The sequence below is a fragment of the Arachis stenosperma genome, chromosome 6, assembly GCF_014773155.1.
Source record: "Arachis stenosperma cultivar V10309 chromosome 6, arast.V10309.gnm1.PFL2, whole genome shotgun sequence".
NCBI lineage: Eukaryota > Viridiplantae > Streptophyta > Magnoliopsida > Fabales > Fabaceae > Arachis > Arachis stenosperma.
In genome coordinates this window covers 65181214-65205540 of record NC_080382.1, presented here as the reverse complement: position 1 = coordinate 65205540, position 24327 = coordinate 65181214, and the positions used below count along the sequence as shown (strand labels likewise).

At 38.8% G+C, this 24327-nt stretch overlaps 1 protein-coding gene and 1 non-coding gene across 2 annotated transcripts; one reads left to right on the top strand and one right to left on the bottom strand.

The window, feature by feature from the left end:
* Nucleotides 1-138: 138 nt before the first annotated feature.
* Nucleotides 139-1287, bottom strand: LOC130934128 (uncharacterized mitochondrial protein AtMg00810-like). Its single transcript, XM_057863717.1, has one exon. It carries the CDS (start codon nt 1285-1287, stop codon nt 139-141), a length of 1149 nt encoding a protein of 382 aa, XP_057719700.1.
* Nucleotides 1288-21409: 20122 nt separating this feature from the next.
* LOC130937914 (small nucleolar RNA R71) lies at nt 21410-21517 on the top strand. The gene has a single exon (XR_009069105.1). It is a non-coding gene; the product is annotated as a small nucleolar RNA R71 (small nucleolar RNA).
* Nucleotides 21518-24327: the final 2810 nt, after the last annotated feature.

Sequence of the window (24327 nt, the reverse complement as noted above, 5' to 3'; positions counted from 1 at the left end):
AAACTGAACTAACAGAATCAACTTGCTAAGCTAACAACTAACTAAGCTAACAACTAGCAACTAACTGTGTGTGTATGTGTGAGCTAAGCTTAACAGAAGGCTAAAGCCAGCTAACTCCCTTTCTCTTAGCTTACTCTATCATGACCCCTGCTGTTCAACTTCATTTTTGGTGCTCACAGATTCATTTTGCTCATTAGTTATCTTGCCGTTATGACTCCTGCTGTTATTACTGCTGTTTTTGGTCTCATCTTTCTCATATTGTTTTGAGTTCACTTGTTCCTTTGAATCTTCTTCTTTGAATCTGACAGAGAGGAATTTGTATTGTTCCAAGTCTTCTACCATTAGCTTTGTTCTTGACTCTAGAAAAGCAGTACTGGGCAGTGACTTTGTTAGCACATCAGTCAACTGCACAGTTCCAAGAACATGAGTGACTTGAACAGCTTGTTTAGTAACATAGTCCCGAACAAAGTGTAAATCCATCTCGAAATGCTTTGACTTTGAGTGTAGGATTGGGTTTGCCGCCAACAATACTACACTAAGGTTGTCACAGTATATTAAGGGAGATGCTTGAAGTTGACTTCTTAGTTCAATCATGAAATTCTTTATCCAGATCAACTCAGCAACTAAGTCAGCCATAGCCCTATATTCAGCTTCAGTGCTGGACCTTGCAACAGCTCCTTGTTTCTTTGAGCTCCACGACACCAAATTTTTTCCAAGAAAGACACAAAATCCTCCAGTTGATTTTCTATCATCTAGATCACCTCTCCAATCCGAGTCACTGTATGCTGCAATGTTGTGAGGGCTTGTTCTGTGTAAATGTAACCCAAAGCTTGTTGTGCCACTGATGTACCTTAGCACCCTCTTTACCAACTTCCAATGCTCATCCAGAGGTGTGTGCATAAATTGTGAGAGTCTCCCAACACAATAAGATAGCTCCGGCCGAGTGACTGTGAGGTATTGTAGGCTCCCTACAACTGACCTGTAAAACTTGGGATTGTGAAAGACTGAACCACCAAAGGCAGAGAGTTTGACTGAGGATGGAAGAGGTGTGTGGCAGGGTTTGTAGTTTTCTATATCTGCCTTTTTGAGTAAGTCTTTAACATACCTCTCTTGGGATAGAACTAGACCACCAGCGTCAGTCTTGGTTACCTGAATCCCAAGGAAGTAGTGTAAATCTCCCAGATCCTTGAGAGCAAATTTATGATTTAGTTGCTGAATCACTTGGTCAATTGCCTCTTTTGAATCCCCTGTGATTATTATATCGTCCACATATACAAGCACAAACATTGTAGAGTTTTATTTGAAGCTCACAAAAACAGAGACATCAGATTTTATGGCTCTAAATCCAAGGTGTTGCAGAGCAGTAGAGAGCTTGTGGTACCAGGCCCTTGGTGCCTGCTTCAGGCCATAGAGCACCTTCGTGAGTTTGCACATTAGCTAACCATCTCCTTGCTCATAGCCTCTTGGTTGCCTCATGTATACATCCTCGGTTAAATCACCATGGAGGAATGCATTGTTCACGTCCAGTTCTCTGATTGTCCAACTTCTACTTAAGGCCAAGGTAAGCACAATTTGAATCGAGGTGGGTTTGACAACAGGGCTGTATGTCTCAGTAAAATCGAAGCCTGGCCTTTGTGAAAAGCCCTGTGCCACAACCTGGCTTTGTATTTTTGGAGGCTGCCATCAGAGTTATACTTAACACGAAACACCCACCTACTACCTACTGCTTCTCTTCCTTTTGGTAAAGGAACCAGCTTCCAAGTGTGATTTTGGAGAAGAGCATTATACTCTGCATCCATGGCAGCCTTCTAGGCTGGATTTATTAAGGCATCTCTTACTGATCTCGGTTCAAGTTGAGCAGAGAAGACCCTAGGCTTAAACACTCTATTCTTACTTCTTGTGACCATGGGATGAATATTTTGTGGTGTAGGCAAGGGTTCCTCTACTAGAGGGAGAATAGTTTCAAGATCTGATATAGGGATTGGGACTGGTGTGGCTGATGGTGCCGATGGTATAGGAAAGAAGGAGGTGGGATTGGGTGGCTGTGTGTTTATCATGAATGATGGGTTAGGATTTGAGTTTTAATTTGAGAGTGGTGAGTTGAGGTTGGTGGTTGTGGAGAATGAGAGTTGGTGAAGCTGTGCTGAATAGGAATTGGTGTATGTGAGGTATCATTTGTATTTTCTTGTAGGTTATCTGTTGAGGCTGAAGTTGGAGTTGCAAGGATTCTTAGAAGAGGAATGATTGGAACTGACTGAGTTTGGGGTGTGGAGCCTCCTTCTTCTGGTAGAGAGGGTTTGAACTGTCCATTTTTTAAGGGAAATTGGTGTTCATCAAATACCACATTGCTTATGATCACTACTTTTCCTTGTTTAGTAAGGCATTTGAGGCCTTTATGAATTGTGTTATAGCCTAGGAATACACAGGGTGCTGATCTGAAGTCCAATTTGTGCCTGTTGTAAGGCCTCAAATGAGAAAAACACAGACAACCGAACACTTTGAGACTTGTGTAATCAAACTGTTTTGCAAACAACTTGTTGAAGGGTGATTGACATTGCAGCACTTGACTTGGCAGCCTGTTTATCAAGTATACTACAGCTGAAAAGGCTTCTCCCCAGTATTTTGTTGGCATCCCAGCACCTGCAAGCATTGCAAGGCCCTTCTCCACTACGTGTTTGTGCTTCCTTTCAGTACTACCGTTCTGTTGGTGTTCATGGGGGCAGGAGAACCTGTGAATTACTCCTTGTGCCTGTAAATCTTTAGCTAAGCTTGCATATTCAGCAGCATTGTCAGATTGAAGCATCTTAATCTTAGTGTTTAATTGCAATTCAACCATTTGTTGGAAACATTTAAAAACTGATTTAACTTGAGACCGAGTTTTAATGAGATAGAGCCAGGTATATCTACTATAGGCATCAATGAAATTCACAAAGTAATAGTTGCCATTCAAATCAGAAATAGGAGCAGGGCCCCAAACATTTGTGTAGACTAACTGTAAAGGAGCAGTATAGATAGTATTAGAAAGAGGATAAGGGAGGCAGTGAGACTTCCCAATACAACATGACTCACAAGGGCTTTTATTAAAAGAGGCAACAATGTTATAAGACTTTAAGACAGCAGTAACAATATTATTGGAAGGATGGCCTAGTCTATTGTGCCAAAGAAGAAATTGGTTATTATCAGATGTGGAGACAGTTGAGACAAACGCAGCTGAGTTTCTTGATGGAGTGAAGTTAAGAAACTTGTACATTCTCTGTTCAACCTCCCCATGTATAACAATCTGTTTAGTTGCCTGAGATTTTACCCAGCAGCCATTAGAGTAAAATTCAAAATAAACATCATTGTCACAACAGAATTTGTACACACTTACTAAATTCTTTGTAATATCAGGGACATGAAGTAGTTTATGCAGCAGGAAATTTTTGTTACTTAAATCAGTTTTGAAATAAGAGTTTCCAACAAGGTTAATGTGCAAACCTGATCCGTTCCCAACTATGACTTGATCTGTGCCTTCATAGTTACTTTTCTCACTCAGGTTTTGCTGGTCTAATGTCATGTGGTGTGAGGCACCCGAATCTGGATACCAGTTTTGGTCTTGTATGGTTGCTGGTGTAGTCAGAACGTTGCTTAAGTTGACTTGAATTTCTTGCAGTGGATGTGCACTTGACCTATCGTGCTGTGTTCTTGAATCATCATTCCTCTCATACCTATACCAACACGTCTTGACAGTGTGTCCAGGCTTATCACATACTTGGCAAACTGGTCTAACATCATATCTTGAATTGTTTTTCCCTTGAGTTCTTGAATTGTAATATTGTCTACTATTTTCATTGCTAAAATTGTTCCCATCAGTTCTTGAATTGTAACTGTTTGGACCAAATTACTGTCCACTTTCATTATAGAAGCTTCTGCCACCTCTCATGTTCCTGCCACCACCACGAGTGCCACCTCGAAATTCACCTCTGTTGTTAAAGTTCTGTGAGTATCCTTGTGTGCTCTGTGCTACATTGGCTTGTATAAAGGAATCTGACTTTCTAAACCTTTCAAGCATGCTTTCATGAGTCAGCAGCAATGATTCTAGCTCTCCAACAGTGATGCTCACTAGTCTTGCAACCACAGAGGTGATTACAGTACCATATTTCTCAGTCAGACCATTCAAAATTGCATTAACATGATCACTCTCCCTCATTGGTTCTCCTACAGAGGCTAGGGCATCAATTGTTCTTTTTAAAGCTAACACATACTCACTGACAGAATTTTCTATCTTGATCGTACTCAATTTGTTCTTTAATTGAATAATTCTTGCTCTAATTTGTGAAGAAAAATGGTCATCTAACCTTTTCCAGACCCCGTGAGAGTAAACACAGCCTACCATCCGAGTTGTGAAGGGCTTGGTCATGGAAACAAGGAGCCAAGACTTCAACAACGCATCTTGTCTTTTTCAGATCGCGAATTCTGGTGTTATGCATCCAGATCCATCAAGCCGTTGAGGAATTTGTTCTCTCGTGATGTGATGAAGCATATCGTGACCTTCGATTGTGTACTCCGCTTGATCTTTCCATTGCAAGAAGTTATCGTCATCGAGCTTCATAGGGATTGGTGAAGAGGTGAAGCTTGGTACCATGGCTATGGCTGATTGGTGTGATGTAGTTTCTGTCGAGGTTGTGCTGTCCGCCATTGAAATTGAAGTATAGCTCTGATACCATGAAATGGTATCAGATTCAAAGAAGAAGATTAAGGAAGAAAGGAGTTGCAGAGTGAAGGAAGAATGAAGAGCAGAGTGTTCTGCACTTTTGGTATTGAAGATTGAAAAGTAAAGTGAAAGTTAGTCACATGGGTTCAGTTGTGTAACTTATAGCACAGCTGTTACCCATTGTAAACCACACGTGTTTTAACAAACTTAACATAACAAACTGAGCTAACAGAATTAACTTGCTAAGCTAACAACTAACTAAGCTAACAACTAGCAACTAATTGTGTGTGTATGTGTGAGCTAAGCTTAACAGAAGGCTAAAGCCAGCTAACTCCCTTTCTCTTAGCGTACTCTATCATTGAGGATGGATTTTTTTTTGGTCAAATAATTTGTGGATACACATATTGGTCAAATGTTGGGTGTGGCTTAATCTAAGTACATTTTTCGTTGAGGCTTTAGTTCAAGTGATAAATTATGTTTTTTAAGGTGGATTTTATGGTATAAAATTTGTTTAAGTTCTTTATATGTAAAATTGACGTAGATCTCTCTTCATAAAGACATGTGTCCATCTGAAAGCTACAATTTTTGTCAAATAATAACAGAATGAAGAGATAATGATCATTTTTACAGATTTTTAAAATTCATTACAGTAGATTAGTTATACTTTAAGATAATTACTATATAAAATTATGTTGATGATGTACATATTCTTTTGGAGAAAAAAATAAAACATAAAATAATATTAACCTTTTTAAAATAAAAAGATTAAAAAACTTTAAGAACAGGATAGAGGGTAAGTAGATCTAACTTTTAAATATCTAACACGCATTTTAATGGATTCATTCACGGAAGACGTGGAGGTCGATCGGAGCGGCAACAATGACGTTGATCGGAATAGAGCTTGCGAATGGTAGCTATAGCAGTGGAAGCATCAGCACTGGTGACCATTCCACGTCATCGGTGACTTCATCAGTGGATGACGGCGACGCAGTAAGACCGGCGAGTGCGGGAGGAACAAGAAGGTTCTGTGGTGATTTTTTAAAATTTCTTGAAAGGTTAGGTTACGGTAACTAAAAATAAGTGTTTGAGTGTTTTTTTTAATTGGACTTTTTTGTTATGGAGCCCATTTAGGTTGGCTGGTAGTTGACAGATATTAAGTTTGTTACCTAGTAGGATTCATAATATTTTCCAAAACTAAAAGAAATCATATTTTTACTTTCTAAATTTTATTTATTAAAAAATGTCTTCATTAATTCTATAATTATTGTACATAGCATCTGTTAATCACCTGACTAGCACTCTTTTTCAAGAGTTCTGAATTGTCGCTTGAAAATAACAATGATGTTAAGATGGATATGTGTCTTTGTAAAGGCCTACTCACGTCAGTTCTACACATGAGGAACTTAAAGGAATTCTATACTATAGACTCCACCATCTTTTAATATGTTATATTCAGGTTAGAAATTTGGCAAAAATCAAATAGTGAATAAGAACCTTAAGTATTAAAAAAAATACGTTTTTTTTAACAATTATAGAGATGAATACTACCAAAGAATGAAGACGATGGGAATGGTTTACCATACTTGATGAAATGAACACGAAAAAAATACTAGCAAGATTTAACATAATAAATAATTTTAATGAGGTAACATGTATATCTTGTGTGGTTTGTTTGATGAGAATAAAAATTATTTCTTAATTCACTATAATTTTGTTGAAAACCTGTGAGTAAATGCATTACAAGTAGGAGGTATTATCTGGGTTAAATCGAAAGGCATGAGGAGTAGTTTTTTGAATACTAGTGTGATCAAAGTGATAAAAAAAGAGGTCAATTTATAATTTGTTGTTATGTGAACTACATGTGAAGTGAGAAATCAAAGATCTTTTGAAAACAAAATAGTCCAATGAAAAGAGGCCGTCAAGAAGCTAGAAATTAAAGCATTGGATATTGTTCTGGACAATAATAGCGAGAATCCGACTACACGGAATCATGCGTCATCAATGTTATGCGAAAAACACGAATAATTCATATGAAAATAACTTTAGGTCAGCAAAACGACAAGCAAACAAGATAAACGTATGTCCGACAATAAATTCTCAACGAATACTTAAGAAGCACATAAAACGGGAGCTCCAAAGACAGGTAGGACAAGACACATTATCTCTACTAAACGCACTACTAACTTAAGTTTTGGAGCGCCATTACAGGTTGTAAACCCTAAGAAATTAATAAATAATTAGCTAATAAATTAATTATTATTCAAAGAAATTAGAAAATTAAATTTTTATAATCTAGAGAGGTAAAAATATTTAAAATACAAATTTTAACACTAATTTTAAGGATTTTGGCCTAAAACCAGGCCAACGGACCGAATTGGTTGGACCGAGTCCAAATCAGACCCATGGCCCAATATATATAATACACAACTCAGTCTTCCCTCCCTAAAATTAGAAGAAGCACGCGAAGGAAGAAGCATTCTACCAAAAACCCTAACCTCCATTTTCAATTCAATATTCAATTCTCCATATCTTTTACTCCGGAGCTTTGATTGACGAGCCGTCAGCGGCCATGCGTTCGTCTCAGAATTCTCTTCAAAACTATACAAACAAAGTGGTAAGAAAATTGTATTTTCTCACCCATTCTTCTCCTATTCAGTTTTAAAATTTTGGGATTTTGGTATTGAGGAATTAAATGAGTTTGATAGTTTAGGTAAACTCTAGCAGTGGGTAATCACTGGGTTTCATCCAAAACAATCATGGGTACCATAAGAAATTATTAAGCCTTTGCAAATTTTTGGATTAGTGAACTCTATGTTGATTATAGTGATATTGTATGAATTAGATTGAGTTTCATGTTGAATTGGAGTCCAATTGGTGGTTTGGAATAAAATTCTGGTGGTTAAGCTTGTGGAATTGATATTTGGAGACTTAGAGCTTGTGGTGGGGAGGATTTTGAGGTGTTCTGAGTTTAGGGAGAAATCGGCCAAGGTATGGTTTCGATTTCTCGTAGTTAATATATAATATTACGTGAAAACTTAGGCTAGTTGACCGTAGGATAAGTTGAACTATGCGTATTGTTGAGGATTAGTGATTAATGATGTATATTGTTGAATGAATTTGTATGTGGCATGTTGTGGTATGAATGGGAAGTGTGTGAATGTAATTAGGGACATGAAGTGCTATTTTGGGTTGTGGATAATGAATTTCTAATTGAGGATTTTGGAAAAAATTGAGATTTAGTATTTTTGAGTAAAAACTGATTTTTGACCAACTTGGGCAGGCCATAACTTGGCTTTCGAACCCCAAATATTGTTAAAACTTATCTTGAATGAAAATTGGGTCTGTGAAGTTTCCAACCTTTGAGAAACAGACGAAAAATAATTTCTAACGAAAAAATTATGCGTGAACAAAATTGGGTGTGTAAAACTGATTTCTGCAGACTTAACATCTTTTCCTGAAAAATGCAATGCATGCATATATGGAAACATGCCTGTGTATGCAAGAATTCTCTTTGTCCAACACACTCACGTATGCATGGGGTGGATGCGTACACGAATATGTCAAATTTTCAATCATGCATTTGCAGGGATGTGCATGCGTCTAGGAAGCACCGATATGACACGCGATACGGACAAGACAATACACGGATATGCCGACACGTTCTTTTTATAAAAAATTTGATACGACACATTTAGGATACGTTGTTAATTAAAATTTTAATAATATATTAAATTAATAAAATATCATATTGTAAATATAAGAGTAAATATAGTTGCATAAAAAAGTCTTAAAATTATGCAATTATTAAAAAAATAAAAAATTTTAATTTACTCTTGTCATCTCGCTAGCAGAAAATGTATTAATTTCTTCTCCTTCAAGTCCATCATCCGCAAACACCACAGCTTCAAGTCAATCATCCTCTGTATCTTCTATTCTTCTTCTTCTTCTTCTTCTTCTTCTTCTTCTTCTTCTTCTTCTTCTTCTTCTTCTTCAATATAACGTAGAGAACCAAGAACGGCTAAGCTAGTGAGTAAGTAAGTAACCAAAAACAAACGGTAAGTAGATTTAGGTTTTGATTTATTAATTATTTTATTTTTAAATTTAAATGTTTTTATTTTAAAATATTTTAAAATTAAAAAGGAAAAATCGGTTAATCGGGCCATAAAATCACAAAATCAATTTCAGAATTGCAACCCAGCAAAAAGATTCGTCTCATGAACATCTGAATCGGGTCAGACTCGTTCGGATTCGTGACTGCTTCACCAAAATTCTGCACCGCAAGAAAACATGCCGCTGATATGCTCATTTGACGTATCCACCGCGTTTCGGCGTCGGATTCGCGTCCGACACGGATACGCCGGCACTATGAGCGAATCCGTGCTTCATAGGCATGCATACGCGAAAATGCGTAATTTACACTCATGCGTACGTGACTGAGAGCCTATATACGCAGAGACCCCCTTATGTTTCACGAGATTGTGTACACAGATGGTGCTCGTGTACGCAACTTTGGCATTTTAACACTCATGCGTACGTGAGAATGGGCTTGCATATGCATGACTCATGTTTTGAGAAAAACTATAGTTTTCAAGTTTTCAACCATTCCTCAAACTTTCCAAACCTCTATAATACATGTTTAAGGTCCGTTAGCAAGTTTTTGAGCTTTGGAACAAAGATGAATATGTAGAATGAGTTAAGGGGATGTTGAGAAGGATTTGCGGAGTGATAACTAAGTAATGAGGCGATGGTAATGCTGTATAAGAAGTGATTAATCCTAATCAGACATCGTTGAACCAGGTCAGGAGAGCAACATGCAAAATACTTCAATGCTTAAGTCAGTAGTGTTTTAGGTGATAGTGTATTGAGAAGAAGCTACTCAACAAGAAAATATACTACTTATTTGAATCATCCAAAAATGAGAATTGGCTTAGTAAAGCTAGTAAATATTAAAGCCAGGAAAATGGTAAATAATAAAAGTGTTTAAGTAGTATAGAAGCAAAGTGCTTCAAAGTTCAAAAGTGACAAATACTAAAGTCGCTCAAAATAAAACAAGCATAAGTAAAATGTTATCTAAGTAAGTCCCGAGTTCACTACATGAATACACTTAGAAATTTAACAAAGGGAAATTATATTATATCAACTATTTTCCCATCCACCACCTTTTTAAAGACCCTAACTTTGGAGACATCCAAGTCGGGAGCTATAAGTTTGATCTGGTCCAGCATATTCTTTTCATATCAAAGGCTCTGTCCACAGCAGCCTATTCGGCCTTTCTAACTAAAAGGGAGAGATTGTCAAGTTGTTGCATAAGCTCTGAAACTTGCTTCTTATGCTTCTCTTCCCTAACATTGGAAGCCGCTTTTGCCTCTTCTAGTGTCTTAACTTTGGCTTGCAAGCTCTATTTTTCTTCCCTAAGAACTTTCACAAACTCATTTAGGTTTCCAACCTTTGACTTTGCCTCCTTTAACACTTTCTCCTACTTTGACCCCTCATATCAGAAGATCGCAATCTCTTTTTCGGCATCTCTAATATAAGTGGCTGATGAATCCATATTTGATGATAAATTTTGGGTTGAATTGAGTGGATTTCATTATATAAACCCAGATTTATTCATTTAAATAGCATGCTTTTGTGTTTTTCTCTCTCTATTGTGCCTAATTGTGAAAACATGCTCTGTTGTGCTTAATTTAATCAATTTTATTCCACTTTCATTTCATTCAATATCTTGATGGTTTTGATGAGTGATTTCAGGTGTAATAGGTAAGAATGGCTTGATAAGAATGGAAAAGAAGCATGAAATTGGGAGAAAACATGGAGAAAACAAAGGAGAAAAGCATTTCAGAGTATGCGCACTCACAATCACCTATGCGTATGCACAGAATGAGAATCGGCCAGTATCCTTAGTTACAAATACCAGAGTGTGACTTCATTAAAAGGGGCAAGCATGAGATGACCATAGCATAACATTAGGAACATTATTAGATAGTTTTAGAAGTTTTTAGTTTTAGTTTTTCTGAGGTTTTTCTCTCAACTTTTTTAGAGTTTAATTAGGGTTTATATTACAAGTTGCAATTTCCATTTTTGATCTTGGATTCTAACTTTCTTCCATTGTAAGTATTTCTTGAGTTTATCTTTAATTTCAATACTTGAGCTACACTTTCTTATAGTTTAAGCCACTTTGTTTATATATAAACACTTTTGTAATTTTGATTTCTAGTTGATGAATTTGATAATTGTTGGTTAATCCATGTTTGTTTGAGTTACCATTGTTGATTTTGTTCATTAATTGCTCATAGTTTTAAGTATTTTTGTAATATGGCTATGTTTGGTGATTATGCCCACCAAGTGTTTGTGGAAATGTCAATTTTGAATATGGAGTAAATTTTCACTCCTTAGCTTGGAAAAAATGAGTATATAGGATACTAGAGTCATAATGTCCAACATTTAGTGATAATTCTTGGATTGTTAGTTGTTATTGTTTCCACTAACGCTAGCATTTTACTAAGGTAATTAGTAAGTTAGCTAGGATTTGTGGATTAAGAACAATTATGCTCACTTGACTTACTCTTCGATGTTAAGGGTTAACTAGGTGAGATTAATCCATTATAATTATCATAGTTGTGGTTATGACAAGGAAGGAAATTACTAACTCAACCTAAGCCAAGGTTCTATTTATGTTACACTTCCATCATTTTTTGAGCTTTACTTGTTCTTACTGCATTGATAGTCTTTAATTCATTTATTAGTTCATTAATTGTAATTTTGATTGTTCATTAATTTATTTAATTGTTTGCTTCATTATTGAAAACCCCCGAATTCACAACCAAACTTGTGAACTTATGGTCACTAGTTCCTTGGAAAGATGACTCGGGATCCTACTCCCGGTTAATTTGGTTTGAATTGTGACATCTCTATTCTAAACTTTGGTCGAAGGTCACCTTGTCGGTTGGGGCTATACTTGCAATGCAATCTTCATTCTTGAGAAATTCCTAACCGACGATCCGACCTCCACCAAGTTTTTGGCGCCGTTGCCGGGGAGCTTAGAGCAATGAGTGCTATAACTTTGGTTGTTGTGAATATGTGAATAGTGTGAATACTTGATTTTTGTTTCACTTGACACTAATTGGTAGCTAGTACCTTTATTTAGATAGTTTTGGTAGTTATTGACTATTAAATTGCTTTTTATTTACTCTCTTACTCTTGCTTTGTTTTGATAATTGCATGATTTCTATGATTCCTCAGTTGAATGACACGGTCACTTTCAGACCCGAGCTTGGCCTCTTTTGATCCTAAAATAGAAAGGACTTTAACTCATTTTAGGCAAGCTCGGCACCAGTTAGAATTTGTGCATAGTGAATCGGATTCTCTTGGAGAGCGACCCGATTCACCGTCAATTTCTAACTGTGATTCTCATTCTTCATTTAATGAGAGAATCTTGTATTCTTCTGTTGGAAGTGCTAAAATTTTTGTGAGTGAATCAGGTGATAACAACATGGCAGCACCACCTCGGAGAATCCCCCTCAAAGAGGCCGGAGCTCCAGACATCACTTTGCAACCAGTACAAGTTCGTTACCTGGATTTAGATGAGAACTTTGAACTCAAGACGGGTTTGATCAACTTACTTCCGAAATATCATGGTTTGCTGGGTGAAGACCCCCTCAAGCACTTGAAAGATTTTCAAGTTGTGTGCTCGACTGCGAGAAGGCATGGCTCGGATGAGATAGCTATGATGGTTTTTGCTTTCCGTTTCTCCTTAGAGGAAAAAGCAAAAGAATGGTTTTACACCCAATTTGATGAAGTGATCACTAATTGGAATTTATTGCGAAAGGAGTTTCTTGAGAAGTTCTTTCCACCTCAAAAGACGGATCGTTTGAGGAAAGAAATCTCATGTATCATGCAAAGAGATGGAGAAACACTTTATGAGTATTGAAAAAGATTTAAGAAGTTGTTGGAGTCTTGCCCTCACCACCGCATTATTGAATTGGTGCTCATAAGCTACTTTTCCCAAGGCTTGGTCCCTCAAGACAAGCTAGTCATTGACGCCTCAAGTGGAGGATCTCTCACTAAAAAGAAGACCACAGAAGAAGCTTGGGAAGTCATTGCAGATTTGGCGGACTCAACTCAACATCTAAGGGCAAGAAACACCCAACCAAAGGCTATAAGTGAAGTCTCACCTTCTGGTGATGCTATCTTGACCAAGACACTTAGTGAAATGACGATTTTGCTAAGAAAAATTACTCAAAGTCAACAAATTTCACCAATGTTTCTTGCTCCACTGATGAGCGGATAATTTATACGCTTTTTGGCATTGTTTTTAGGTAGTTTTAGTAGGATCTAGCTACTTTTTAGTATATTTTTATTAGTTTTTAAGCAAAATTCACATTTCTGGACTTTACTATGAGTTTGTGTGTTTTTTTGTGATTTCATGTATTTTCTGGCTGAAATTGAGGGACTTGAGCAAAAATCTGATTCAGAGGCTGAAAAAGGACTGCTGATGTTGTTGGATTCTGACCTCCCTGCACTCGAAATGGATTTTTTGGATCTAGAGAAACACAAATGGTGTACTCTTAATTGCGTTGTAAAGTAGACATCTTGGGCTTTCCAGCAATATATAATAGTCCATAATTTGCTCGAGTTTTGACGACGCAAACTGGCGTTCAAACGCCAACTTCCTGCCTTATTCTGGCGTTAAACGCTAGAAACAGGATAGAAGCTGTAGTTAAACGCCCAACTTGGCATAAAAACTGGTGTTTAACTCCAAGAAAAGTCTCTACACATGAAAGCTTCAATGCTCAGCCCAAGCACACACCAAGTGGGCCCGGAAGTGGATTTCTACATCATTTACTTATTTCTGTAACCCTAGTGACTAGTTTAGTATAAATAGAACTTTTTACTATTGTACTCACATCTTTTGGAATATCTTTTGGAACATCTTTGGATTATCCTTAGATCATCTTTGGAACATTTTTCCTTAGACTTGGAGGCTGGCCATTCGGCCATGCCTGGACCTTCATCACTTATGTATTTTCAACGGTGGAGTTTCTGCACACTATAGATTAAGGTGTGGAGCTCTGCTGTTCCTCGAGTATTAATGCAAAGTATTATTGTTCTTCTATTCAATTCAAACTTATTCTTATTCTAAGATATTCACTCGCACTTCAACCTGATGAATGTGATGATCCATGACACTCATCACCATTCTCACTTATGAACGCGTGCCTGACAACCACTTCCGTTCTATCTGCAATCGCTTGAGTGTATAACTCTTGGGTTTCTAATCAACGATTCACATCGACTCCCCTCTGACAATGGGGCATTTGAATATGAGATTAGAACCTTCATGGTATAGGCTAGAAATATTTGGCAGCATTCCTGAGATCCGGAAAGTCTAAACCTTGTCTGTGGTATTTCGAGTAGGATCTGGGAAGGGATGACTGTGACAAGCTTCAAACTCGCGACTGTGGGGCGTAGTGACAGACGCAAAAGGATCATTGGATCTTATTCTGACACGATCGAGAACCAACTGCTGATTAGCCATGCGGTAGCTGTGCCTGGTATTTTTCATCCGAGACGAGAAATCTGACAGTTGATTAGTCGTACAGAAACCGTAGAGGACCATTTTCACTGAGAGGACGGGAGGTAGCCATTGACAACGGTGATCCTCAACATACAGCTTGCCATGGAAAGGAGTATGAATGATTGAATGAAGACAGTAGGAAAGCAGAGATTTAGAAGGAATAACGCATCTCCATACGCTTATCTGAAATTCCCACCAATGAATTACATAAGTATCTCTATCTTTGTTTTATGTTTATTTATCTTTTAATTATCAAAACTCTATAACCATTTGAATCCGCCTGAATGAGATTTACAAGATGACCATAGCTTGCTTCAAGCCGACAATCTCCGTGGGATCGACCCTTACTCACGTAAGGTATTACTTGGACAACCTAGTGCACTTGCTGGTCAGCTGTGCGAAGTTGTGAAGAGACGTGTGAATCATGGTATTGTGCACCAAGTTTTTGGAGTCATGCCTGGTGATAACAATTTCGTGTACCATCCACCTCAACCTCCTAGGATTGAAGGACCTACTAGATCTTATGGTATTTGTGCTTGCAATGGTCACTACGTCGATGAATGCCCCCAAATCCAAGAAAACAACACATTGGTGGTGGCAAATTCTTATCCACAAAGGTCCAATTTCAACCAAAACAATCAAGGATCTTACGACTATCGAGGGAACCAAAGTCAAGGGTAGAGAGACAACACAAATAAAAAATGGAATCAACCCTCTCAAGCTCAACCTTTTCAACTCAACAAGTTTATTATCCCTAACCCTCTCAAGGCCAACAACCTTAATATCAACCACCTCAACCTCATTACCAATCATATCAACTACAAAACCCGCCCCACTCACAACCTAATCAACAATCACACTCCCAACCTCAAGCAAGATATCAACCACCACATACTAGGTGGTGCGCGAAATTGTGAACAATACTTTTCACAACTCTCATAATCCCCGGTCATGAACTCCAAAAACTTGGTAGTTCAATTCCATGGCATTACACAACTTCGCACAACTAACCAGCAAGTGCACTGGGTCGTCCAAGTAATACCTTACGTGAGTAAGGGTCGATCCCACGGAGATTGTTAGTATTGAAGCAAGCTATGGTCATCTTGCAAATCTTAGTCAGGCAGACTCAAATGTATATGGTGATGAACGAAAATAACATAAAAGATAAAGATAGAGATACTTATGTAATTCATTGGTAGGAACTTCAGATAAGCGCATGAAGATGCCTTCCCTTCCGTCTCTCTGCTTTCCTACTGTCTTCATCCAATCCTTCTTACTCCTTTCCATGGCAAGCTCGTGTAGGGTTTCACCGTTGTCAATGGCTACCTCCCATCCTCTCAGTGAAAGCGATTGCATATGCTCTGTCACAGCATAGCGGAATTCAGCTGTCGGTTCTCGGTCAGGCCGGAATAATATCCATTGATACTTTTGCGTCTGTCACTAACGCCCCGCCTGCTAGGAGTTTGAAGCACGTCACAGTCATTCAGTCATTGAATCCTACTCAGAATACCACAGACAAGGTTAGACCTTCCGGATTCTCTTGAATGCTGCCATCAGTTCTCGCCTATACCACGAAGACTCTGATCTCACGGAATGGTTGGCTCGTTTGTCAGGCGAGCACTCGGTTGTCAGGCGATCAACCATGCATCGTGCAATCAGGAATCCAAGAGATATTCACTAGAGCCTTGGTTGCTTGTAGAACAAGAGTGGTTGTCAGTCACCTTGTTCATAAGTGAGAATGATGATGAGTGTCACGGATCGTCACATTCATCAAGTTGAAGAACAAGTGATATCTTAGAACAAGAACAAGCGGAATTGAATGGAAGAACAATAGTAATTGCATTAATACTCGAGGTACAGCAGAGCTCCACACCTTAATCTATGGTGTGTAGAAACTCCACCGTTGAAAATACATAAGCATAAGGTCTAGGCATGGCCGAATGGCCAGCCTCCCAATGATCTAAGATAGCGTAAAACGAAGATAGCTACCAAAAGTCCTCTAATACAATAGTAAAAGGTCCTACTTATAGAAAACTAGTAGCCTAAGGTGTACATAGATGAGTAAATGACATAAAAATCCACTTTCGGGCCCACTTGGTGTGTGCTTGGGCTGAGCAATGAAGCAATTTCGTGTAGAGACTCTTCTTGGAGTTAAACGCCAGCTTTTATGCCAGTTTGGGCGTTTAACTCCCATTTGGGTGCCAGTTCCAGCGTTTAACGCTGGGATTTCTTGAGGTGACTTTGAACGCCGGTTTGGGCCATCAAATCTTGGGCAAAGTATAGACTATCATATATTGCTGGAAAGCCCAGGATGTCTACTTTCCAACGCCGTTGAGAGCGCGCCAATTGGGCTTCTGTAGCTCCAGAAAATCCACTTCGAGTGCAGGGAGGTCAGAATCCAACAGCATCTGCAGTCCTTTTCAGTCTCTGAATCAGATTTTTGCTCAGAACCTTCAATTTCAGCCAGAAAATACCTGAAATCACAGAAAAACACACAAAATCATAGTAAAGTCCAGAAAAGTGAATTTTAACTAAAAACTAATAAAAATATACTAAAAACTCAACTAAAACTACTAAAAACATACTAAAAACAATGCCAAAAAGTGTATAAATTATCCGCTCATCACAACACCAAACTTAAATTGTTGCTTGTCCTCGAGCAACTGAAAATCAAATAAGAAAAAGAAGAGAATATGCACTGAATTCCAAAAACATCTATGAAGATCAGTATTAATTAGATGAGCGGGGCTTTTAGCTTTTTGCCTCTGAACAGTTTTGGCATCTCACTCTATCCTTTGAAATTCAGAATGGTTGGCTTCTTTAGGAACACAGAATCCAGATAGTGTTATTGATTCTCCTAGTTAAGTATGATGATTCTTGAACACAGCTACTTTATGAGTCTTGGCTGTGGCCCAAAGCACTCTGTCTTCCAGTATTACCACCGGATACATACATGCCACAGACACATAATTGGGTGAACCTTTTCAGATTGTGACTCAGCTTTGCTAGAGTCCCCAATTAGAGGTGTCCAGGGTTCTTAAGCACACTCTTTTTGCCTTGGATCACAACTTTATTCTTTCTTTTTCTTTTCTTTTCTCTTTCTTTTTCGTTTTTTTTTCTTTTCTTCTTCTTTTTTTTTTGTATTCACTGCTTTTTCTTGCTTCAAGAATCATTTTTAATGATTTTTCAGATCCTCAGTAACATGTCTCCTTTTTCATCATTCTTTCAAGAGCCAACCTTCATGAACCACAAATTCAAGATACATATGCACTGTTTAAGCATACATTCAGAGAACAAGAGTATTGCCACCACATCAAAATAATTAAACTATTATAAAATTCAAAATTCATGCAATTCTTTCCTTTTTTTCTCAATTAAGCACGTTTTTATTCAAGAAAGGTAATGGATTCATAGGACATTCATAACTTTAAGGCATAGACACTAAGACACTAATGATCACAAGACACAAACATAGATAAACATAAGCATAGAATTCGAAAAACAGAAGAATAAAGAACAAGGAAATTAAGGAACGGGTCCACCTTAGTGATGGCGGCTCTTTCTTCCTCTTGAAGATCCTATGGAGTGCTTGAGCTCCTCAATGTCTCTTCCTTGTCTTTGTTGCTCCTCCCTCATGATTCTTTGGTCTTCTCTAATTTCATGGAGGATGATGGAGTGTTCTTGATGCTCCACCCTTAGTTGTCCCATGTTGGAACTCAATTCTCCTAGGGAGGTGTTTAGTTGCTCCCAATAGTTTTGTGGAGGAAAGTGCATCCCTTGAGGTATCTCAGGGATCTCATGATGAGAGGGGTCTCTTGTGTGCTCCATCCTTTTCTTGGTGATGGGCTTGTCCTCATCAATGGGGGTGTCTCCTTCTATGTCAACTTCAACTCATGAACTTCCACTTCTTCTCCAATCATAATGCTATGAATCATGATGGCCCGGTCTAGAGTAACTTCGGACCGGTTGCTAGTGGGAATGATTGAGCGTTGAATGAACTCCAACCATCCTCTAGCCACGGGTTTGAGGTCATGCCTTCTCAATTGAACCGGCTTGCCTCTTGAATCTCTCTTCCATTGTGCGCCCTCTTCACATATGACTGTGAGGACTTGGTCCAACCTTTGATCAAAGTTGACCCTTATAGTGTAAGGATGTTCATCTTCTTGCATCATAGGCAAGTTGAACGCTACCCTCACACTTTCCGGACTGAAATCCAAGTATTTCCCCCGAACCATAGTAAGATAATTCTTTGGATTCGGGTTCACACTTTGATCATGGTTCTTGGTGATCCATGCATTGGCATAGAACTCTTGAACCATCAAGATTCCGACTTGTTGAATGGGGTTGGTAAGTACTTCCCAACCTCTTCTTCGGATCTCATGGAGGATCTCCGGATATTCACCCTTTTTGAGTGAAAAGGGGACCTCGGGGATCACCTTCTTCAAGGCCACAACTTCATAGAAGTGGTCTTGATGCACCCTTGAGATGAATCTATCCATCTCCCATGACTCGGAGGTGGAAGCTTTTGCCTTCCCTTTCCTCTTTCTAGAGGTTTCTCCGGCCTTGGATGCCATAAATGGTTATGGAAAAACAAAAAGCAATGCTTTTACCACACCAAACTTAAAAGGTTTGCTCGTCCTCGAGCAAAAGAAGAAAGAAGAGAGTAGAAGAAGAAGAAATGAGGGAGAAAGGGATGGCTTTGTATTCGGCCAAAGAAGGGGAGAAGTGGTGTTTAGGTTGTGTGAAATGAAGGAATGAAGAAGGGTATTATAGGAGAGAGGGGAGATGGAGTTCGGCCATTATGGGTGGGTTTGGGTGGGAAAGTGGTTTGAATTTGAATGGAAGGTTAGGTGGGGTTTATGAAGGATGGATGTGAGTGGTGAAGAGAAAGATGGGATTTGATAGGTGAAGGGTTTTTGGGGAAGAGGTATTGAGGTGATTGGTGAATGGGGGAAGAAGAGAGAGAGTGGTGGTGGGGTAGGTGGGGGTCCTGTGGGGTCCACAGATCCTGTGGTGTCAAGGAAAAGTCATCCCTGCACCAAATGTTGCTCAAAATCACGTTTTGAGCCATTTCTGGCGTTAAACGCCGGGCTGGTGCCCATTCCTGGCGTTTAACGCCAGGTTCTTGCCCTTTTCTGGCGTTTAACGCCAGTCTGGTGCCCCTTTCTGGCGTTAAACGCCCAGAATGGTGCCAGACTGGGCGTTAAACGCCCAACAGCTAACCTTACTGGCGTTTAAACGCCAGCAACATCTTCCTCCAGGGTGTGCTGTTTTTCTTCCTGTTTTTCATTCTGTTTTTGCTTTTTTCATTGATTTTGTGACTTCTTATGATCATCAACCTACAAAAAAGATAAAATAACAAAAGGAAATAGTTAATTATAAAACATTGGGTTGCCTCCCAACAAGCGCTTCTTTAATGTCATTAGCTTGACAGAGGACTCTCATGGAGCCTCACAGATACTTAGAGCCATGTTGGGACCTCCCAACACCAAACTTAGAGTTTGAATGTGGGGGTTCAACACCAAACTTAGAGTTTGGTTGTGGCCTCCCAACACCAAACTTAGAGTTTGACTGTGGGGGCTCTGTTTGGCTCTGCTTTGAGAGAAGCTCTTCATGCTTCTTCTCCATGGTGATAGAGGGATATCCTTGGGCCTTAAACACCAAGGATTCTTCATTCACTTGAATGATCAACTCTCCTCTATCAACATCAATCACAGCCTTTGCTGTGGCTAGGAAGGGTCTGCCAAGGATGATAGATTCATCCATGCACTTCCTAGTCTCTAGGACTATGAAATCAGTAGGGATGTAATGGTCTTCAATCTTAACCAAAACATTCTCTACAAGTCCATAAGCTTGTTTTCTTGAGTTGTCTACCATCTCTAGTGAGATTCTTGCAGCTTGCACCTCAAAGATCCCTAGCTTCTCCATTACAGAGAGAGGCATGAGGTTTACACTTGACCCTAAGTCACACAAGGCCTTCTTGAAGGTCATGGTGCCTATGGTACAAGGTATGGAAAACTTCCCAGGATCTTGTCTCTTTTGAGGTAATTTCTGCCTAGACAAGTCATCCAGTTCTTTGGTGAGCAAAGGAGGTTCATCTTCCCAAGTCTCATTTCCAAATAACTTGTCATTAGCTTCATGATTGCTCCAAGGTATTTAGCAACTTGCTCTTCAGTGACATACTCATCCTCTTCAGAGGAAGAATACTCATCAGAGCTCATGAATGGCAGAAGTAATTCCAATGGAATCTCTATGGTCTCATTTTGAGCCTCAGATTCCCATGGTTCCTCATTGGGGAACTCAGAGGAGGTTGGTGCACGCCCATTGAGGTCTTCCTCAGTGGCGTCCACCTCCTCTCTTTCCTCTCCATATTCGGCCATGGTTATGGCTTTGCACTCTCCTTTTGGATTTTCTTCTGTGTTGCTTGGGAGAGTACTAGGAGGGAGTTCAGTAATTTTCTTGCTTAGCTGACCCACTTGTCCTTCCAAATTTCTGATGGAGGACCTTGTTTCATTCATGAAACTTTGAGTGGTTTTGATTAGATCAGAGACCATTGTTGCTAAGTCAGAGGTATTCTGCTTAGAACTCTCTGTCTGTTGCTGAGAAGATGATGGAAAAGGCTTGCCATTGCTAAACCTGTTTCTTCCACCATTGTTGTTATTGAAACCTTGTTGAGGTCTCTCTTGATTCTTCCATGAGAAATTTGGATGATTTCTCCATGAAGAATTATAGGTGTTTCCATAGGGCTCTCCTAGGTAGTTCACCTCTTCCATTGAAGGGTTCTCAGGATCATAGGCTTCTTCCTCAGATGAAGCATCCTTAGTACTGCCAGGTGCATTTTGCATTCCAGACAGACTTTGAGAAATCAAATTGACTTGTTGAGTCAATATCTTGTTCTGAGCCAGAATGGCGTTCAGAGCATCAATCTCAAGAACTCCTTTCTTCTGATTAGTCCTATTGTTCACAGGATTCCTTTCAGAAGTGTACATGAATTGGTTATTTGCAACCATTTCAATGAGTTCCTGAGCCTCTGTAGGCGTCTTCTTCAGATGAAGAGATCCTCCAGCAGAGCTATCCAGAGACATCTTGGATAGTTCAGATAGACCATCATAGAAAATACCTATGATGCTTCATTCAGAAAGCATGTCTGAGGGACATTTTCTGATTAATTGTTTGTATCTTTCCCAAGCTTCATAGAGGGATTCCCCATCCTTCTGTCTGAAGGTTTGGACTTCCACTCTAAGCTTACTCCATTTTTGAGGTGGAAAGAACTTTGCCAAGAAGGCATTGACTAGCTTTTCCCAAGAGTCCAGGCTATCTTTAGGTTGTGAGTCCAACCATATTCTAGCTCTGTCTCTTACAGCAAAAGGGAATAGCATCAGTCTGTAGACCTCAGGGTCAACCCCATTAGTCTTGACTGTGTCACAGATTTGCAAGAACTCAGCTAAAAACTGATGAGGATCTTCCAATGGAAGTCCATGGAACTTGCAATTCTGTTGCATTAGAGAAACTAATTGAGGCTTAAGCTCAAAGTTGTTTGCTCTAATGGCAGGGATAGAGATGCTTCTCCCATAGAAGTTGGGAGTAGGTGCAGTAAAGTCACCCAGCACCTTCCTTGCATTGTTGGCATTGTTGTTGTTTTCGGCTGCCATGTGTTCTTCTTCTTTGAAGAATTCGGTCAGGTCCTCTAAAGAGAGTTGTGCTTTGGCTTCTCTTAGCTTTCTTTTCAAGGTCCTTTCAGGTTCAGGGTCAGCTTTAACAAGAATGCCTTTGTCTCTGCTCCTGCTCATATGAAAGAGAAGAGAACAAGAAGATGTGGAATCCTCTATGTCACAGTATAAAGATTCCTTGAGGTGTCAGAGGAAAAGAAAAATAGAAGAAAGAAGGTAGAAGAATTCGAACTTGATGAGATAAAGTTCGAATTGTGCATTAAGAATGAGTAGTACTCCATAAATAGAAGGATGTGAGAAGGAGGGAAGAGAATTTTCGAAAATTAATTAGAAAGATGTCAAAAACATTTTAAAAATTGATTGATAATTTTCGAAAATTGAAAGTGGAGAAGAAATCAAGTGATTTTTGAAAAAGATTTTGAAATTAGAAGTTAAAAAGATTTGATTGAAAACTATTTTGAAAAAGATGTGATTAAAGAGATATGATTGAAAAGATTTGATTTAAAAACAATTTTAAAAGATATGTTTTGAAAACAATTTTTTTTAAAAGATTTGATTTTGAAAATCAATGACTTGTCTAACAAGAAAAGATATGATTCAAACATTAAACCTTCCTCAACAGAAAAGGCAACATATTTGAGATGTTCAATCAAATCATTAATTGTTAGTAAGTATCTTTGAAAAAGGAAAGAAATTGATTTTGAAAACATTTGATTGAAAAGATATGATTTGAAAAAGATTTGATTTTGAAAAACTTAAAAAACTTGAAAAAAAATTGATTTGAAAACAAAATCTTCCCCCTTTGCCATCCTGGCGTTAAATGCCCAGAATGGCCTCCATTCTGGCGTTTAACGCCCAAAATGCTACCTCTTTGGGCGTTAAACGCCCAACCAGGTACCCTGGCTGGCGTTTAAACGCCAGTCTGTCTTCTTCACTGGGCATTTTTGAATGCTCAGCTTTTTCTGTATAATTCCTCTGCAGCATGTTCTGAATCTTCAATTCTTTGTATTATTGACTTGAAAAGACACAACTTAAAAATATTTTTGGATTTTTTAATAATCAAAATGCAACAAGAATGAAATAACAATGCATGCAAGACACCAAACTTAGCAGTTTGTATACTACTGACACTATATGAGACACATAAACACTCAAGCCAAAAGAATTCAAAGATCAGAGTAAGAAATCATCAAGAATTACTTGAAGATCCTTAAGATACATGAATGAATGTATGCAATTGACACCAGACTTAAGATGAGACTAGTGTCTCAACAAGGAACATAACATATTTTTGGTTTTTATGAAATTTTTTTGAATTTTTTTTTTGTGTTTTTCGAAAATTAAGTGGAAAAAGATATCAAAATTCTTAATGAGAATTCCAGGAATCAGTGCAATGCTAGTCTAAGACTCCGGTCCAGGAATTAGACATGGCTTCACAGCCAGCCAAGCTTTCAAAGAAAGCTTCGGTCCAAAACACTAGACATGGCCAAAGGCCAGCCAAGCCTTAGCAGATCACTGCTCCAAAAGCAAGATTGATAAAAATCAACAAGCTCTTGTGATGATAAGTTGAAACCTCGGTCCAATGAGATTAGACATGGCTTCCCAGCCAGCCAGATTTCAACAAATCATCATGAAACTCTAGAATTCGTCTTCAAGAATTTCGAAAAAAAAAATACCTAATCTAAGCAACAAGATGTACCGTCAGTTGTCCAAACTTGAACAATCCCCGGCAACGGCGCCAAAAACTTGGTGCTGTTGCCGGATTTTGGCACTGATGTTACCGGACAAAGAGCTTGCTCAAAACTTGAACAATCCCCGGCAACGGCGCCAAAAACTTGGTGCGCGAAATTGTGAACAATACTTTTCACAACTCTCATAATCCCCGGTCATGAACTCCAAAAACTTGGTAGTTCAATTCCATGGCATTACACAACTTCGCACAACTAACCAGCAAGTGCACTGGGTCGTCCAAGTAATATCTTACGTGAGTAAGGGTCGATCCCACGGAGATTGTTAGTATTGAAGCAAGCTATGGTCATCTTGCAAATCTTAGTCAGGCAGACTCAAATGTATATGGTGATGAACGAAAATAACATAAAAGATAAAGATAGAGATACTTATGTAATTCATTGGTAGGAACTTCAGATAAGCGCATGAAGATGCCTTCCCTTCCGTCTCTCTGCTTTCCTACTGTCTTCATCCAATCCTTCTTACTCCTTTCCATGGCAAGCTCGTGTAGGGTTTCACCGTTGTCAATGGCTACCTCCCATCCTCTCAGTGAAAGCGATTGCATATGCTCTGTCACAGCATAGCGGAATTCAGCTGTCGGTTCTCGGTCAGGCCGGAATAATATCCATTGATACTTTTGCGTCTGTCACTAACGCCCC

Bases quoted from the DNA above. Each gene is read 5' to 3' on its own strand.
- LOC130934128 (XM_057863717.1), bottom strand. From the start codon at position 1,287: ATGTTTGTGCTTGTATATGTGGACGATATAATAATCACAGGGGATTCA.